This window comes from Chenopodium quinoa, unplaced genomic scaffold (assembly GCF_001683475.1).
Source record: "Chenopodium quinoa cultivar QQ74 unplaced genomic scaffold, ASM168347v1, whole genome shotgun sequence".
In the NCBI taxonomy this organism is placed as follows: domain Eukaryota; kingdom Viridiplantae; phylum Streptophyta; class Magnoliopsida; order Caryophyllales; family Amaranthaceae; genus Chenopodium; species Chenopodium quinoa.
In genome coordinates this window covers 188,963-208,610 of record NW_018744784.1, presented here as the reverse complement: position 1 = coordinate 208,610, position 19,648 = coordinate 188,963, and the positions used below count along the sequence as shown (strand labels likewise).

Below are 19,648 nucleotides of genomic sequence, written 5' to 3'. Positions count from 1 at the left end.
TTTTTTACTTTTTTTTTTTTAAAGTATATGAGACTTTTGTCTCATCAGACAGTTTTTTTAAGCCGTCACTAACAACATCCCACAACCAAATTGTGCCTTAATTTTAATGCACAATTCATCATATTGGTCTTTAGGTAATTGAGGTACCGGTGGTTGAGCAAAGTTGGTAGACATTTTTTGAGGTGTAGAAAAACATGGCTCTGATACTAAACGTAGGAGTTGCAGATTGCTAACTCAAATATTTGTTAAGGAGATATATAGGTAGAATAAATATGGGTTATGATTCTCAATCTCCCATTTTCTCTATTTATTTTTCCATGTATTAAATGAATTACTTACATATTTATATCATTAGGGTTTTTTTGAGAATCACACAAGTTATCCAAAATGTTTATATAACAGATTTTCTTTTGCATATTAATTGTCAATGTGTTAGACATTATTATTTTAAGGGGTTGGTGTGGTAGACTACCTTTTGCCCCGCTCACTTGGACTAATATGTTCTTGTTCTTTTCTATAGGCTTCTGTGAAAACCGATTCATTCTTGGCTTCTGTTGGATTGAAATCTCCTTTTCAACTTATCTTTGCTAACACTTAATCATTTTTCAAGTTGAAGCAGATATTACATGTGGCACAATCTTGATGTAACTAATTTGTGATTGTACTTACTTAGCTTATTCCATCAAACTTGAGCTCAAAAACTCATTGAGCTACTGCTTCTTTGGAAAGGGATTCACGGCGATCTATTAATTGGAAACTTATATTACGCTTTTCCCTTACCTTTATTGTGAAATAGGTAAAAGAGTTATACAAAACCAAACTGATTGAGCTTCAGAATGATCTTTTGTCTTGAATTTTTACTTACATCTTATTTATTGGATAAGGAAACTGATGTTTGGGATGATGTTCAAATCAAACGGAGGAATAAAATTGAGAATACAAAACATACTAGTGGGAGAAATTCATTGTAAGTTAAAAATCTACCATGAAAAGTGAGAAGGGCAAGACTATGGACGTACCATATCAGTCCATATGACTGTGCTGAGAATGTTATTATTGTTTAAAGTATGCAATGATTTCAAGCACTCCAAAACAGAATTAGCTTATCGTTTGAGCGTCCTTGTGATTAAATAAAAGATGACCATGTCCTTGACAATTTATTTGAAGTTGAACTAAAATATAAATCCCATGTATCTCTAATTATGGAGCAGGATTCAAGGTGTTATCACTACCATTTTTAGTGCTAAAACTCTTTGAAGGTGTGATTCTACATCTCTTTTAAGAATATTTAACAATTTAAAGTCTTCACCATAAGGGTTTAAGCATTTGCTGATTAACAAGTCAAACACTTGCAAAATAATGCAAGTTTAGGGATAGTGTTCTCTATGTTTGATTTGGCTTGGGAAAACCCATCATTTTCTTGGTTTTCTTGCTGTCTTGATATGCCCTAAGCAGGAGGTGTATGCTCCTTGACTTTAGTAAAAAATTTCTAGCATTATGGACCGCAATTGATGAGGCCCGTTGTGTTTATTTATTGTCCGTTTTTCATACACTTGTATTAATTTGTATTTTTTACCACATCAGATGCTGGGTTGCAGGACAAGGGGCTTTTCCTTTACTCGTGCTCTGTTGGGACTTGCTGCAGATGAACTACACCTATGTGGAGACCCTGCTGCTGTACCTCTAATTCAGGAAATTTTGAAAGTCACCAGTGACAATTTACAGGTAGTTTTTTTTCCCGGTTTGAGAGATTGTTAGGTATTTCATAAATTAGACTTTTTTTTTTTTTTTTTTTTTTTTTTTTGACATTATCAGCAGTTTTCTGATAAATATATTTTCATTTTTAATTATATCCCACAGCTATTATTTGTCACCTAATTGATAATTGAAGCATGCATAGCTTCTGAATGTTCTAAAAAATTGCTACCTATGAATGCTTCAATCAATGTGCATATGTTGATCTTCTGGTTGTTGATTGGTAGTGCACTATCTTATTTTGTTTGTGGGTGGGGAAAGGAAAGGAAACAAGAAAGAGAGTGGAGTGGAAAAGCATTGAAATCCCTATAACTTCCTAGCATGTTTACTCAACCACCCACCCTCCCTTTATTTCATATCATAGTTGCCCATAATTTTAGCTCACAAAACTTAGTGAGGGGGTGAAAGAATGTTGCTACATATTAGTAATTTCAAATCAGGGCTTTTCAAGGATTGCATAGTCCTTGCAGATAGAGCTTGTTTGTTTACTTCACTCGGTCGAATGTCTATGGTGTGATTGAACCATGAGTACGAACCTCATTTGGTTTCAAGGAACATCTATTACTAGTTTGTGACTTCTCAAGGGCTAGATGGAAGTCAAATAAGAATTTTGGGTTGGTTGAAGATGATGTGGTGTGGTTAAAGTAGTTGTGTATAGGTGAGCATTGGGTGGAATGGTGATAACTGCTGCAGGATAATGTGCCAACATTGGGGTTAAAGTTGGGTGGCATCTACCATGTTGGGATTAGAATGGTGTCTGTGGTAGTGGTGGAAGGACTTTGAGGGTTTAAGGGGAATTCAAGTTCCTAGGGGGGTGGGGGTGGGGGGGGGGGTGGAGAGGGGTGTGGTGAAGCAAGATGACCCAGGTTATGATAATTTATTACCCCAAACTAAGGAGTGGATACTAAATGACTTGAACTAAACACTTCAATTGGAAAATATGGGAGATGTTTCCTTTTTCCTACTTGAAATCCCCTAACCAAATAGCTCCTTAATGTTATTTGAGTTAGTATTGAATTTTTTGTTTTTTTAAAAATCTATTTTCTGAGTTATGTGGCTTTCAAGTGTTAGCATGTCATTAAAGACACTAAAATCACCTAAATAATATAAAAAAACTATTTAGTATATGTTAGGGTATTGTTTCCATGGGGTCACTGTGGAGTATGGACACTATTGTACCAACTCAATATTAACTTTTTCAAATATTTACAAACTACTTTTGTCGTTTAAAATCTGTAACATTACTTTATTTGACTAATGATTTCTTTGTATCAGTCTTTTCATGACATGGGTTTTTCATTTTAACTCTCTATCCCTCTCCTTATCCCATGGGCTCCTAGAATTTGGTGTTGTCCCTAGTGTACGCCTAAGTTAGGCGATTAGAGTAGAGTGGGTTTTTTTTTTTTTTTTTTTTTTTTTTTTTTTTTTTTTTTTTTTTTTGTGGTTCTAGGCAAGGTGCATTCAAAGAGGCACTTAAGGCGCACTGTGGTCATTTTTTTTGTTTAAAAATAATTTTATAGGGCGCCTCACTTAAAAAAGGCGCACCGAAGTGCGCCTAAGTGCAGCAAGACTGCTTTAGTGCCCTTTTGGCACCTTCTGTGGCTCAAATATTTTGGAATGGAGGTCGTGATGATTACCAAGGATACCAGTTAATGTTTACAAGCCACCAATTAGTACGGGTTGGATTATAAAAGATTTTGACAAATATAAGCCCTTTCATTCAAGTCCAGGTAGACATAATATTAGCAATTAAAATGCAAAATTATGGCTGTGATCAATTCATTTTCTTGCTCATGAACAATTTAGAAAGTAAGTTGAATCTAATTCTAGCAAACTTCACTTGTAAGAACTAAACATTTGATACACTTGCTGTGATTCGGATGAGCATTAAATTAGGTTTTTCTACCCTAGAACGGTTATCAAATGCCACACCTTATGGCTATATAGAATTATTCAAATGCTCTACAAGTGTAATTGTGCTATCACTAGTACCTGGATCAAAATTTATGTAGAAGAGAATTACACTATCATATTACAAATAACGTTGTTCATGCGTGAGGACTCAAATTCAAAGAATGTATCAACTCGTCAAGTAATAGAATTAACTATTGTAAAGTATGATAACTGGTTTTTTGTTAGAAAGAATATAGCCCTGGCCCTCTAATTTAACGCTGCCACATCTTATTTAAGCCTTCGAGTCTCATGAATTTGGTATTGCCAACTACAAAATAATGAATTTAAAATTAACTAATATGAATTAGATCATAATATAGAATGACAAGATTCTCAAAAGACTAAAAGAAGTTGATATAAATATATTGCCTCAAAAGACTATGACAAGCTATATTGCCTCATGGGACACACTTAGAGGAATTAATTGGAGAAGGTAAACGGACAACTTTTTTCAAATAATTTGAACACAGGTAAGAGGGATGTGTAAGGATATTGGCTGCTTTATTATTGTGATTTGTCATCTACTCTCCTTGATCTCTTCTTTAAAGTTTGTGCCAAGAGCCAATGTTGCTTCTTTATCAGCTAATATATGTTATTTCTTTCATTGTTTTTTTTTTTTTTTTTTTTTTTTTTTTTTTTTTTTTTTTTACTTCTTTATCCCTGTTTGTTATGCAGATAAAATATTATGATAGGTTATCACCTTTGGAACCATCAAAGGTGCCTCTTGGATCAATTACGAATATAAAAAAGGGGGATTGCATAGTTACCTTTTCACGTCGTCAAATATATAATTTTAAAGTAAGCTGCTTGCTTCTTTTTACCCTTATTTCTATTTTTGGGGTGTGGAACTCTATGACTGTACAAGTAGCTTTAATGTTATTAGGATTGAGATTCTACTTTGAGCTAGAAGAGGGCTATTGGGATCGGATTGTACAACCCTACAAATTTGTAGATTTTATGAGCTGCACTAAAAATTAGAGGTGTCAATTCGGGTGTTCGGATAGGGTTCGATGAGGTCGGGTCGGGTCAATTTTTAAAGTAAAGTCATGCTAACTTATTGTGTCCATGCGAGTCGAAATCTGAATCTGATATTTTTCAGTTTGGGTCGGGTGTGGTTTTGACACCTCTACTAAAAATGTTGATTGTTTACTCATTTTATTATTAAAGGACACTGAAATTTGAATTTTTTTTTTTAAATTGTTAATTTTTTGTTTATTTTTTGTTTGTAAGTGGTGATTTGATACTGCAATTTGCTTTTGTTATTACTGGTATTGTTGATGAAGCATTGGAAGATGAGAGAAATTAATTTTCCTATGAGTCAAATGACATCTCTTTGATGTGCATTTTTATGATTAAATATTTTCAAAATTGTATTATCATGCACAATATGTAGACAATTACAAGGATGTTGGATCATGAAACGATTCTAATGATCCTATGGTTGCTTCCAATGATTCTGAGGGATCCTATGGGTGATCCTACATGTATCTGATTTTAGACCGACCCGAGTTGTTTGGTTACATCAGATCGGATTGTATGGTCATACGATTTAGGTCGTGATTTTTACAACATTGTGTAGCTTTCATGGATAATATACGTAATTATTTGTTGAGATTTAGCTGTTTGAATAGTAAGTAGAGTTCTTTGTTGTGTATAATGGTTTGCTACTCCACCCTTAAAGGTTAGAAAGGTGCAAGTTAGGTTGCTAAGAAAGTTGGAGACTGAGAGCAAATAATTTTTTTAAGAAGATTACTTCACAACTTTCTCTCTCCTTCTCCTACTTATTGGGATTGCCATCCAGTCATTATCATAGGTAATTGGGAAGAGGAGAGAGGGGGTTAGGGTTAGAGAGGAAGAGAAAAATGTGTGGGGGCTTGGTAATGCAAAGAGGAGAGCGGGAATAGAGTGTGGGGCTAGGTAAAGATAGGAAGAGAGAGGAATTTAGGTGCTTTGTCATGTGTTAATTACTTTGTTTGTTTGCAAAGCACGCCACATACTGTATGCCACTTGGCACTTGTTGCAGTGGGGCTTCCTAGATGGATGACATAATATGAGGTGATATATAATGCTGGCAGTGGTAGCTTTGCACCATCCTTATTCAAGTACACCTCTTGTATCTAGATACCAAGGTTACACTTCTTGGATGTAGGAAGTTTTGCACACAAGTGTGTCTCGCTAGCTATTTGTATGTACACTCTTTGATGCGCACTTGGTGTCCATTTTTCCTCACTTACACTTTTTCTATGAGATCTGGGGGAAAGGTTGAAGGAAGAGTAATTTGAGAAAATATTTGAAAAAGACTGCTTGCATTCCCTTTATGATATACAAATGATGCCTTTGTGCCTATTTATATACCCCTTGAGTCCTAGCCTAGAGACTTTTTATATCTAGATTATTCTCATATCATGCAACGAGTGTTCTACACTTTATATAATATTTTATACAAGGCTTCTCTAGATACGCCTATTCTAGACATATCCACACAAATACATCTTTTAGAGCTCTTTGGTGATTTATAAACCCTTTCTTAAGAGAGTCTAATCATTGCTAGCTCTCATTCATCGAAAGCGGCTTCCAGCTAGGCTCACTTGATCTTATTTAACACATTTCTTTGACTCGGATTTCATAACTTACTAAATCTCATATTGACAAAATAAATATCAATGTTTTGTTGATGTTTAAGAAGCTTGTAAATTTTTGTAATAGATCAAAAGTTAATGTTTCCTTAACCCTCTTTCTCACAAAATTGTGTAGCTATACATGAGATATTTATAACTGAAAGAAATGTGCCTTGAAATGTGGCTAGGAAGTAGTAGGGAGACACGACCATGCCATAGGGAGGCACGTCTCACGTCTGTGCCTTGTCGGGGATTTTGTGAAGAATTGCAAGGAGTTCGCTGTCCGTGCCAAATGGTGGATGTTTGGTTAAGTTCATGTTCAGTTTCTGGGTTAGTTTTTGGGTTGGCACTGGTTGTTTAGGCCGGTTTCACGCGGGATTTATTTCCTTATACGTGGGATATATAACCTATTCTAGGGAGCACTATATAACCTCCTTAAGGTTATTCCTAGCCAATTACTTTAGAAATCTTAGAGTTTTATGTTGTATCTTTCATCTGAGATGTTAAAGAGATTAAGAGAGATAGCATCTGAGAGACCATCATTCTGTCCATTGATCATTCCGTTTCTATCAATCATTCTGTTTTTCCATTGATCGGTTTCCTAAATTCGTAATCTGTCATTCCTCAAGATGAATAAATTATGACTCTTGCCTGGGTTAACACGTTGTTGGTGAACCATGTAAATTCTGTGTGTGTTTTCTTGTTTGATTTTCCATTCAACATTTGTTCTTTCTTGTATCTGTTATAGCAATAACAACTATGCAATATGGATTTCTCGACTACATTTGTGCCAAATATGATGGAAAAATTACTTAAGCTGTTAATAACCAACACAACCTGAGAAAAATACGTTTAAACCCAAAGTGACCTGATCTCGCATTTGATCTGTGTGGACATAACCAACACACCCAAATTGACACCTCTAGAAATACCCTTGTAACTATGTTTTGTTACTGAAAATGGTTCTTTATGTAGTTTAATTCAACATCATCCCAATTTGGTATTAGATTTTATTTAGGATTCACCCAAAGATGCTCATTTGGACAGAACAAAGGCTTATTTGGATCAGTATCTGGCATTAAAGATGGAAACACAGACATTATTTTCTTACTTCAAGTTTAAGTTATAAGGCCGAAAATGCTGTTCTTAGCGCTCTCAATATAGCACCTGCAAGTAATCTTAAATATCCCTCTATTATTTGGCAAATCTTGTACAAGTTCTTGTACACTGTCAACTTGAAGTTTAATTACTTTAATATCATGTCAATGTAAAAAGAAGATATTACATTCTACTCCCTCTGTTTTTTATTGTAACAATTTGACCACAGAGTTTTATGCGATTGAGTTGAATTTGTAGTAATATTGTGTATTAATTGCAACAATTTGACCAGCACAGAGTTTTATGCGATTGAGTTGAATTTGTAATAATATTGTGTAAGTGGGGTTTGTTGGGAATTAAAAAATGACAAGAAAGTGATAGTGGCTGAATAGTTTATGTAAAAGTAAGGGATGGAGAGAAGAGAAATATTAACAAAGTGTGAGTAGGGTAGAATTGGGGACCATTTGAGGAAAGGAATATAATAAAATAGTGTTGAGTATTTCCATTTAAGGAAGTGTCGCGATTAAAAAAAAAAAGGCTGATTATAGAAAGTGTTGCAATTAAAGAAAATGGAGGGAAATTTTTCATCTGAAATAGTTTTTTGTCACTCGCTTGATTTTGTATACTTCACTTATTTGTTCTAAGTATCTCCATGATGTGTGGGTGGTTGTATTTTAGCTTTTCAGCTAGATTGATATTATTGGGTATGCAGAATTTTTTATACACGATCTGTCCTAACTAAATGAAATGAAATGGAATGTATTACTCTATTATACTGTGCTACGTTCTTTTTGCTGGATTTGCTGCACTCTAAAAGAGATCTAGTTTATAAAGAGAATTATCTCTATCCACTTAAAAAAATGAGTATACAATCCATCACGATGGTTTTATAGATGAGTGTGGCCCTCTTTTGAGATCCACTACTGATGTTTTTCTTTGTTTCTTGTCTAATGATGACTTTATTTGCGTGTCTTTGTGTATTGTTGGCTTCTTGGTTAGGTTTGAGTGTTTGTGAAATGCACTCGTAATTTAATTGTATGCTGTTGGTAGTGTCACATCTAACCAGATTGTATTTTTATGTATGCTGCTGGTTAGTGTCACATCTAATTAGATTCTCGTCTATTTCCCAGAGAAAAATTGAAAATGAGGGAAATCATCTTTGCTCTGTTGTGTACGGTTCACTACCCCCGGAAACTCGTACTAGACAGGTAATAACATTATCTATTCTCATGCTTTCTACATATTCTGAGATTCAGCAACCTTTTTGTTCTGTTGGGTTCAAGGCAAAGATTGAAATGTTCTCTGAACTGGTTATTGGGATGGCTGAACGTATCTCATATCTAAATGTGATTAAGTGTTTCGGTATATGCAACACAATGGATGATGTGAAACTTTCATGTAAAGAACCAAGTCATGAAATGGAGGCTTAGTAGTGTTGTTAGGACCTACTTTTGTTTAAAATTGATTATCTATGTAGAAAATGGATATTTTCTGCGTTTAGTAAGCGATAAAATATTCTCTAATCCTATAAGGTTAGACTATAAGTTAGATCTTAAGGGATTGGAAAGTTGCTAGATGTTACACCCAAGGCAGGAAGTTGAAAATCAGTGTTTTGGGCTATATTCTTAAATTTAAAAAATTCAAGCAAACTCTTTTGAATGTTAACAAACATTTATATCCCTAAAAATGTTTGTTTACTTATTTGCCCTCATTGATGTTAACTACTTTCTTTTTGAACTTTTATGAATAGTGTGCGGGCTTTTATACCCCGAAATATAACCAAGGAACTTAAGTAATCCCAAGTTAGTCATATAACTGAAAGGAGATGAATAATCCCAGATTTCTGCCACACAACTAAAATACTCCCAAGTTAGTCAATAATAGTGTTTTTGGGCCATATAACTGTAAGGAGATGAATAATCCCAAAGGGCCATATAACTGAAATAATCTCTAGTTAGTCATGATGTTACATGGGTGTAATAACTATTGGTGGAGTTACTTCCAGAACACCTTAAAAGTTTGAACCCTAACAAGCCCCTTTCTTAAGTTTTAGGGTTTTTTTTTTATTTTTTTATTTTTTTTATTTTTTTATTTATGTGTTGGACAATTAAAAAAGTATTAGCTCTATTTCTCATTTATTATCCATGCAACATAATAAGATCCTTGGGATTACAATTCAGTTTCAGGTTTTTTTAAATTTCATTTTTTTAATCCTGATCTTTCATGTTTACTCTTTTTATTATTATTGTTATTGTTATTCTTCATTGTCTTTTTCTTTTCTTTTGCCTCCCTTCTTCTATGAAACTTTTTTGAACATGCTTATATTCTTGTCACATTGAATTTTTTTCCTTTCCAATGTATATATGCTTCCCTTCGGAACGCATTTGACCTTTATGTTCTCCCCCGTTCCATTTCTACATGCTTTGGGCTTTCATAAGATCTTTACACATCTTAAAGATTAGAGATAATACTAAGTCGCTGAAAATTTGTCTTAAATCAGTCTGTGCACAGTATATTTACTGAATTGATGCTTATTCCATACCTTGCTCCTGGTGATAACTCCAAGTCATTTTGGTTAATATTTTGTGCTCTGTGCCCCTGATGCCTGTTTGTTCAGACTCACTAAGATCATGTTTTGCTTAGTAATGCAGGCAACTATGTTTAATGATGCTACCAGTGAGTTTGATGTTCTTGTGGCTACTGATGCTATTGGAATGGGTCTCAATTTAAATATTTCTAGAATCATATTTTCAACGCTGCAAAAGTTTGATGGTCAAGAGATGCGTGATCTGACCGTGCCAGAGATTAAGCAAATAGCAGGTCTGTTGTATTCTGTATTTTTATTAACTCCACTGTATGGAAGAGACGTGATTTTCTTATAACTGCAAATGCATCGATGAAATGATGACAATTCCATCAAATGTCAACACAGTGAATGAGGTTTCCAACATGAGGTCGGGGTTGGGGGGGGGGGGGAGGGAGTTAGGATTTCTGCATTGGAATATTCACCAATAGGTTACATTGACGCGTAACTGCTATAAGATTTCATGTAAACCAATTTTTTTTCTTTTTCTTTCTTCCTCCCTCCCTCATTTCTCTTTTTTTTTTTTTCCAACTGTATGATAACATTTATGCTTTTAGTTTTTCCTAGGCCTTACGTTTGAAGGATGTTTCCTAATAAGTTTCTCTCAGGTGTACCATACGTAGGCAATTTTTCTGCTCAGTTTTCCTGTGTTATGGAGATAAAGTTTAGTGCTTCCATCCTGCATTTTCTTTTTTCTCCTGCAGCGGATTGCTGCTTTCTGTGATCTTTGAATTGCAGTGATAGGTATATGTTGATGCAATATTAATGCAAGCACGGGTAATTCGATTATTTAATGTAACAGTAATCAAGCCCCTAATACATTCATGTTTCTTGAAATAAGTGAATATGTAAAATATCATGTTATGTGACTAAAATTGTCATTAATCACTGTTTTATGTGATGATCCATGGTTCTTGTAGGAAGAGCTGGTAGATATGGGTCCAAGTATCCAGTTGGTGAAGTGACATGTCTAAACGAGGAAGATCTACTACTACTACATTCGTCACTCAACTCTCCATCTCCAGACCTAGAGGTGAAAAAGTTAAACTACTGCAGCTGTAATTGCACTCCATTGAATTGTTTCTATTTTATAGCTTCCTATGAAACATTATATAGATGAAGCAAATAGGTTTTTACGTCACAAGTCTATTGCCCTTCTCTATTTTTGATCATGTATATTCTTTTCAGCGTGCAGGATTGTTTCCGAGTTATGATCTTTTGCTCATGTATTCAAGAGCGAATCCACAAAATGGATTGTACCAGATATTGGTAACTTATCTCGCTATCCTCCCCCATCAAACAACAAATCACATAGCTATCATGTGTCATTTATTTTCTGTATTAGGGTCTCGACTTCTGTTTGTATTGACAGAAATCGTGTAAACCAATTGTTTCTGGAATTATAAGGGCATCTCTGTTTGCATTGAGGGAGAGGGTTCCAATCACCATTTCTGTTCTGCTCCCTTTTAAATCATGAGGTCTTCAACATCTTCTCTCAAGTTGCTGAGGGATTCTCTCCAGTCCATTATAATAATTGTTAGCATGTATTCTGGTAGCATTGTCTTGTGGAAGGTGGGAAAAGGTGTTATCAGTGAGCTCAAGGTTGTGACGCTCAGACTTGTCATATTGACGGCTCGACGTATGTCGATACTACCCAACTCTGGTGCGGACATAAATACGGATTATATCTGGCAATATGAATGCGGACATGAACTCAATCTATAGGCTATTACTTGGTTGAGAGGATATTTTCCTACTTTCTCTAACACAAACCTCATGTGCAACACTCTCTTACTTTTTCTTGCAGGAAACCCACATGCAACACTTTCCTTAATTTTTCTTGTAGAAACCCCACATGCAACACCCTCTCTCCAATCTTATCATGCAACACTCTCATCAACACATTTTGGTCTTTGAGGCTACAGTGGGTGCAATTAACATAAGTGTATCAGAGGGTGTTGCTGATTTTGGTAGCATATATGTAGATCATTAGTCAACTCTGTTGTCGTTAATTTGGTTTCTTATTTTGCAGGAACACTTTTCAATCAATGCTAAATTAGCATCAAATTACTTCATGTCCAATTGTGAAGAATTGCTGGTATGTAAAAAAAAATATATCATTCTCATTGCAATCACATTCTTTGGTATAATGCTGTAAAATCTTTTATTCCAACTAATGTAATATATTAAAAAAAAATGTAAAAGGAGTTATCCAATCCTTCCCCAACCTGGCTCACTTTGTTTTGGAACAAACTCCAACATAGAAGCTTGAAATGCCGCCTGTTCATTGTACCATTTTTTACGATGTCACACAACCCACATAAGTAGCAAGAATCCCTAATAAATAGAGGGTTTGAAATTATGCCGCTGTACTCACAGTCAGGGGATTTAGTTGACACATTGCCTTGAGGTCTGTCAATGGAGTTTGGGGATGTGTTGGCACTCTTAGGTACAAAAAAAAAAATATATTCAGTGTACATAGAGTGTACAATAATATTAGTGTACAACTAACAGTTTAGGGTAACTTTCAACCTGCTTTGGGGGTAACCTGATATTAATGTAAATAGGCCATGTGATGAGCTTTTTAAGGATAATATTATTACTTTCACATACAGCGACGAGATTTTTACAGTTTCAATTGAGCAATTTTATCAAAAAAAATAGGTGAATTTTATTATGTCGGGGTAAACTTTTATTATTCTAGTGTAATTTTCAACTGATGTCAGTAGTTATTATGCACCCGATATATCTGTGTCCACTACTGAAGTCTGATGACCTTGTTGTGCATGATGGAGGGCGTTTTCTTTTTTTTGAAACTTATTTAAAGATAGGGTCTTCGTCTCTCTATCACGATTGGGGTTTTAGACATTCTAGCTTCTGACCTTCAAAACTGCTGGCATGCAAAGAGAGATGAGGTGAGGAAAATTCTGTTTCTGTTTTATTTTGATAAACAAGCTAGAATGAAATTCTATATTGTGATACACAATTGACTTTGTAAATGATTCTTCTTTTAAGATATTGTCTATTTATACCTATCTTGTTAAAACAGATTTGTCTTTGGTTATCATAGACAGTTACACAAATATTAATAAAGCTATTTTAGTAGGATAAAATATGGTTGTGTCAGAGAAACTTAAGGCATCAAGATGGTTGTTGATAAACTTAACCCCCACCCCCTCTCTTATAGTTTTTTCTTTGCATTTATGTTCTTTTCTTGTAACACTTATGCACCACATAAACATATTTTCGGAGCTATTTTAAATGCTAACAAGCCGAAGTTGACACAGAAAGTAGCTGCCATTGTTGATGAGCTGCCACTTGGTTTGCGTGAGAAATATATTTTCTGTATCAGGTATCAAAATTTTTGTGTTACCTCTTTCTTAGTGATAAAAAGACTTTGGGCAGGTTTTCTTTGATTGGCCCTTTCTGTGTGCACTTGCTTGTTTCTTTTATCTGATTTTCGTTATTAATTACTGTGTTGCCATCTTCAAGTTTTATCAAAGAATGAATTTCATCAGATGAAGAAAGATGATTAAAATTATAGATCTCTAGACAGAAGTGTGACAAATTGTCCTCTCTGAAAATAGAAAGAGAATCACATTATATATGCAGATATATTGAGAATGTACTTATATTATTTACTCAACCTGTGTTTTGTGTACTTTAATTATTTCCTGCGCTAAAGTTCTCTCAAAACTTTGTGTTTTTACTCACATGTTTCTCCTCCCCTTTTTATCACCTTACCACTGTTTTCAAACTCTCTTAACTTTTATTTGTATAATTTTTCTATTTCTCACTTAACACACTTTTTTTTTTTTTAAATAATAAAAAAAAACACTTTTATTCAATCAATTAAATTGTTATGCTCTTGTTCCGTTTTGGAAGATTCTTTATCAAGGTTCATGTTAGCCGATCCCAAATCACTTTGGGATTTACTTCAGCTGTTAGACACGTGGTCATTGTCCAAAACTTGGACTTGGATGCGGGAATATGGCTATGGAACATATCTATTTTATGAGAAGATTGTTTCACGTGTTCTAAATGTAAAACACATGTTCTAAATGTACAGATACATATACGCATTTTGGCTGACTTGTTAGTTATCATCGATGTGCTTATTTGTAGCCCATATCACACATATTCTTCTCTTTCTTATGTTTTCACACGTTCTACAATTATGTGGATTGAAATAATTGAACTGAGTTTGGTTGAGTCTTGTGTAAGTTTTCCATACCCTTGTTAGAATGTTGAGAGTTTGTAACAGGTGCAGAAGACAAATTGAAAAAATTGAATGAAGAGGACATTGTTTGATGTCTACCAAGCCATTTTTCACTATAATATATGCTTGCAACTTTGTTTAAGACATGATTTAAACTGAAAGCTTGATTTTGTAGAGATTTCGGAATAAGCTTCAGTGACAAAAATTGGGTAAAAGTGTATATATATGAAGATTTCATCTATGTTACATGGACTCGAGAATAGGTGTCGAACACAACACATGTCCAAGTGTCCGATCCGGCAAGTTGCAAAATTTTAGGACACGGGGACTCTGTCCGAAATATGGACATGGGTACAGGGACACGTCAATACGTCACTTAAACTTATATAAATTATATATTACAAAAGCTTTAAATTTTTCATTACGTCTACCCCTATTTTTTTTATTTTAAATCTTTCCTCGGCAAATTCTTCTAATAAATGACAGTCTTCTTCTCTCCATCTTTTCTATATCAATGGTGGTCTTCAAACAAGATATGTTTTACTTTCATGCTTCTCCTCTTTTTTTCTCTCCACTTTTGATGGAAGTGTCCGAGTGCATAGTTAAGGGTCGGACACGGATCCCGTGTCGTGTTGTGTCGACACGGACACTCCGCGATTTTAGCCATGTCCAAGTAACATAGGATTTCTTAGCTCTTCAATGTTTGGTTGTTGAATATAAAATAACAAAATAGAATAAGTGAGTAAATATGATGGGTAAATCCCTTATTTATATTTTGCTGTTTTCATACTTTTTTCCCCTTAGAAGTGATGGGAATATCTGTGGAAGTTATGCAAATCAATATGATAAATTTAAAGGATAGTACCCTATTTCTTTGTATTTCCATAATAACAAATCAAAATAGTGAAAATAAAAGATTTCCACATACTTTTGTAGATTTACATTCTACAAATATTTAGTCTTAATCATTTTTTTCCAAATCACCCTGGCTCCCAAATACATTGTTAATTCTGTGCCTCTGCATGTTTTTGGTCGTTATCCATTGATCGGAAAAAAGTATTGTTGGGAAAAGGCATAGAGAGAAATAATACAGAGACTTTGAAAAGGCATAATCCTTTATCCATAATCCATATTGTTCTACAATGTATTTTTGCCATTGTCTATGGATAAATTTCTGTAGTATCATTCACTCTTTGGGGTAGCCTCTTATAATTCTTACCAGCTTTCTGTCTAGAATCGCCTTTACAAAAAGTCTACTGGATATTTTTGAACATTTTGTAACCTGCTGTCACAAAGATAAACAATTGGTGATGGGAATTTGTATTTCTTCTCAGCATTGTTGGATTTGGTATGATATGATATTGATTTATTGATTTGAGAAGTTGAAATTACTTTTATATCATAGTATATTATTCATGATGAGCTACTTCAGTAATTATTTAGTTAGAATTGATTGTTGTTGGTATCGCAAGGCTTGAGATTTGTACACAAGTTTCTCTCACGAGTCTCCTCACCTATCACCAAGATAGAGATGCACAAATGAAAACCCACTATGTCATATAATTGTTTAATTAATTTTGGAGGTAACAATGTTTACTTCTAGATATCCATACGATGTAGGAAGGGTCGGCAGTCTCTTTGTTCTATTCCTGCAATCTCCCTTTTTAATCTTGTTTCCTTTTCTGGCCTCTTTGCTCATAGATATTTCTGGTATCAAGGAGAGCATATTGTGTGGGCAGTCCTTGCAAAACAATGAAAAACTTCCATCTTTGAAAATATGAATTCAGACACTCAAGCTGGGTTCACATGCCTGTAGCGCTCCCTCGTGTCTCCTCTCTGCCTGATAAATATGCACTGCCCAGACCTTCCTAGATTTTTAAGTTGTGGCATCTTGGGCTACAGAACCTAAGGCATGCGGTTATAGATATTGGTTTTTTATTTTTTTAAAAGCAGATATTGGTTATTTAGATCTACATTCATTTGTCTTTTATGTATTCTTATTATGATCGCTGAATTTTGGCCCTTATTGTATCAAAACATGATGGTATGCATGACTTTTGTATACTACCTCTGGTATGGCACAATTTACTTTCCATTTCTTTAATATTTTATCGTTATCGTATTTTTTATCTTATTTTATTTTTGTATGTAATCACACTCTGACGCTGTGACCTAACTGATTTTATGCTATTAGTTTGCAATGCAATAACCATGTTGTGTTGAGTCGTACACAAACCACTATAGTCTTAACATTTATTCTGTGCAGTCCAGTTGATGTGGATGATGATATATCAGCGCAAGGACTTGTGCAGGTAAATAAATTTTATCCACATTCTATATGTGTAATTATTATTTTTTTTTTTTTTCCACAGTTGTTTTTACTCTGTAAATATATATGTGGACAGTTTGCACAAACATATGCCAAGAAAGGCATTGTTAATTTACGGGAGATTTTCACACCTGGGACGCTTAAGGTGCCTAAAACACCAGCTGCTATGCAAGAACTGGAATCTATTCATAAGGTCTGACTGTCTGAATCCTAATAGAAGTTATAATTTATCTGAATCCTAATAGAAGTTATAATTTATGTACCCCCCCCCCCCCCAATTCTCCCAAATAAATAAACTGCAAGGTAACATGATTCCCTTATAAGGAAAATGGGCCATTCCCCTACGAATCAGTGCATTTGCTTTAACAACTATATATCCAATTTCTGCCTGGTTTCAGATATCACACTCTTTCTGATTGCAATAAGAATGACATTGATGACCTATGATATAGCGTAAAAGTGCTGTCTGTGACCAGTCCTGTTGCTATCACTGTATCTGAGGTTTGCATTAATTAAATGCCCAATATTCCACTTATTTTATTGAATATTGTCTTGGTTCCCAAAATGACAATAGTGCATTGGCAGTTTAGGTGACAAATATTATGGGATCAATAATGTTTTTTTTTTTGTTTTTCTACAAATAAGAGGAGATAGAAGTTATCTTATAGAAAATTGATTTAATAAGATCCCTGGGAATGCTTGATACAAGCGCTTGTTTGGCTTAGTTACTCCGTATTACTTTATAGTCTAATCGGAATGTGAAAATGTAGGAAGGTGCGTAAAAAGTTGAGGGAGCTTGTGTTTCCTTTTCAATAGGAAAATAGTTGATTTGATGCTTCGGAAGCCTGTTGCTTTGTTACTCTGTATTGTTTAACTGAATTTGAAAATGTAGGAAGGTGCTTAAACAGTTGAGGAAGTTTGTGTTTCCTTTTTAACTGGAAAATAGTTGATTTGCTGTTTTGGAGGCCTGTTGGCTATTTTATCATCATCATCATGCTGAAAAAGTAGTTGCTGGTGGTTGTGATGGTGTTGGTGGTGGTGGTGCCGTGGTTGTGTTCTTGTCATTGTTGGATTCTTGCAATTTTCTGTTGTCTATATGCTCCCTCCGTATTTATTACTTGCTTCATTTCTTTGGACTTGGAGTTTTAGGAGAAATAGTAGAAAGTATTGTTTTGTGATAGAAGTGGGGTTGGTTGAAGAATAAAAAAAATCTACTACGTAAAAAAGCAAAAGTGAGTATAAGTGGGTAGGAGAGAGAATATGAAAAATACTAGTATTAAAATTTGATATGAGGGGACCACTAGTGGGAAGAAAAATAGTAAAATATTGTTTTAAGTTTTCAAAAGAGGAAATGGAGCAATTAACAAACTATGGTCGTAAAAAGAAAGTGTAGCAAGTATTAAAATACGGAGGGAGTATAAAGTTAGAATTAAGGGATTATGCTGTTAATCTTTGTCATACATCTTTTGTCAACTTTGATTCTCGGTTTCTCATTAGTGTCATTGAAAGATGCAAATTATGCATGATAGATCTCCAATATAATACTTTGGCCTTGAAGAAATGGAATTACTCCTATTTTGTGACAGATCTATTTTCAATTTACTGTAACTTACAGCTCCTTAAACATCTTTAACATACGTATCTCTTTGCTGAAGGTCTTGGAGCTTTATGTGTGGTTGAGCTATCGCTTGGACGATTCATTTCCTGACCGTGAAATGGCAGCTTCCCAGAAGTCTATTTGTAGCATGTAATAACTGGAGATCAATTGATGTTTTTAGTATGCCTGTCCCTTTGGTGTTATCTAATCTTTGTTTCTTTTTTCCCCGGCGATTTACTAGGTTGATTGAGGAGTTCCTAGAGCAATATGGTTGGCAGCAGCCACAGTTCAAGAAAAAATCAGCCCTTTCAAAATTATCTCTTTTATCCCTGTATAAAAGGCCACAACTGTAGTCACCCCTTTGGTGTAATCCTGATAATATTGCTATTTCCGTCAAGCCTATCAGTTCTTTTCAAAAACTGTACTGTGCGAAGTAAGCGTACGGGACAAAGTACTCCTCAAGTGACTGCGATGTCATGCTTCTCCAAAGTGTTTGGTCTCATAGAGTTCACAATTGAAATGGCAATGACAGTTCATACACTCAGTCGACAAGCAAAATATTACTCGTAGTTGTTGGAAGAAAATACATGATCAACAAGACTTAAGTTGCTTTCCTCATGTATACCTCATTGTAATAATACAATTGTCTTCTAAATGAAAAAATTTAAGTGTAAATAGCTTCACTTTATATTTTGTTAATTTATTTATTTAATACCTTGTTTTTAGTGTACGTTTTTGTTAATTTATGAATATATTATAAAACAGTTGAGAACTAAATACATAGGGTAATCACATATTGTACAGATTGTGTTTGATTCAACTTGTGCAGTCTTGCTCAATTTGGACTTTCAACTTTTGGAGTCCAATGGAATTTTAAAACGTACTTCGTATTTGGTAAAAATTACCTTAAAAGACTAGAATTATTATTATTTATTTTTTTCTCAGATCTCAAATGGGTTTGATAAGCTTAATGGTGGAGGATTGGAAATGGAATGGATGTTTGCGTTTGGTTTGATGCACGGCTACTTGGGACACCATCAAAACCTCCTACACATGGTCCGCTTTATGATTCAGATTTGCGGGTGTTGTAGTTGATTGATGTACCTCTGCTTGTTGGACCACTGAGGTGTTACGAGAATTATTTTCAGTGGATGAGTGTACTTCCATTCTTCAAATAGCATTAGCTGTCTCTATGCCTAATAATTCGTTGATTTGGTGGCCATCTAAAAATGGTGTTTATAATGTATAATCTAGGTACCGGCTTGGAAGAATGGGTTACATTTAATGGCGTCGATGTTGGGGCAGCAGATGAAGAGCAAGAAGCTTGGTGCATTATATGGAAGTTTGGTGGCCTTCCGAAGCTTAGCCACTTCTTGTAGGGAATGTGTAAGGGTTGTGCTGTGGTCAAGCAAGAACTCTTTCGTATGCATATAGTAGGGGATGATTTGTGCGGGGTGTGTGCTGATGGAGTGAATCTGCATTCATGTGCTTTTTT

General features: G+C 34.6%; 1 protein-coding gene across 1 annotated transcript in view; it reads left to right on the top strand.

Moving 5' to 3' along the window:
* Positions 1-19,032, top strand: part of LOC110703816 (DExH-box ATP-dependent RNA helicase DExH16, mitochondrial-like) — a 28,095-nt gene extending 9,063 nt beyond the window's left edge. Inside the window, 12 exon segments of the mRNA XM_021881602.1 lie at positions 1,585-1,725; positions 4,384-4,506; positions 8,555-8,632; positions 10,076-10,244; positions 10,929-11,041; positions 11,197-11,277; positions 12,041-12,106; positions 13,296-13,360; positions 16,494-16,539; positions 16,633-16,749; positions 18,212-18,303; positions 18,395-19,032. Coding sequence (XP_021737294.1) covers positions 1,585-1,725; positions 4,384-4,506; positions 8,555-8,632; positions 10,076-10,244; positions 10,929-11,041; positions 11,197-11,277; positions 12,041-12,106; positions 13,296-13,360; positions 16,494-16,539; positions 16,633-16,749; positions 18,212-18,303; positions 18,395-18,506 — 1,203 coding nt within the window. The 3' untranslated portion in view covers positions 18,507-19,032.
* Positions 19,033-19,648: the final 616 nt, after the last annotated feature.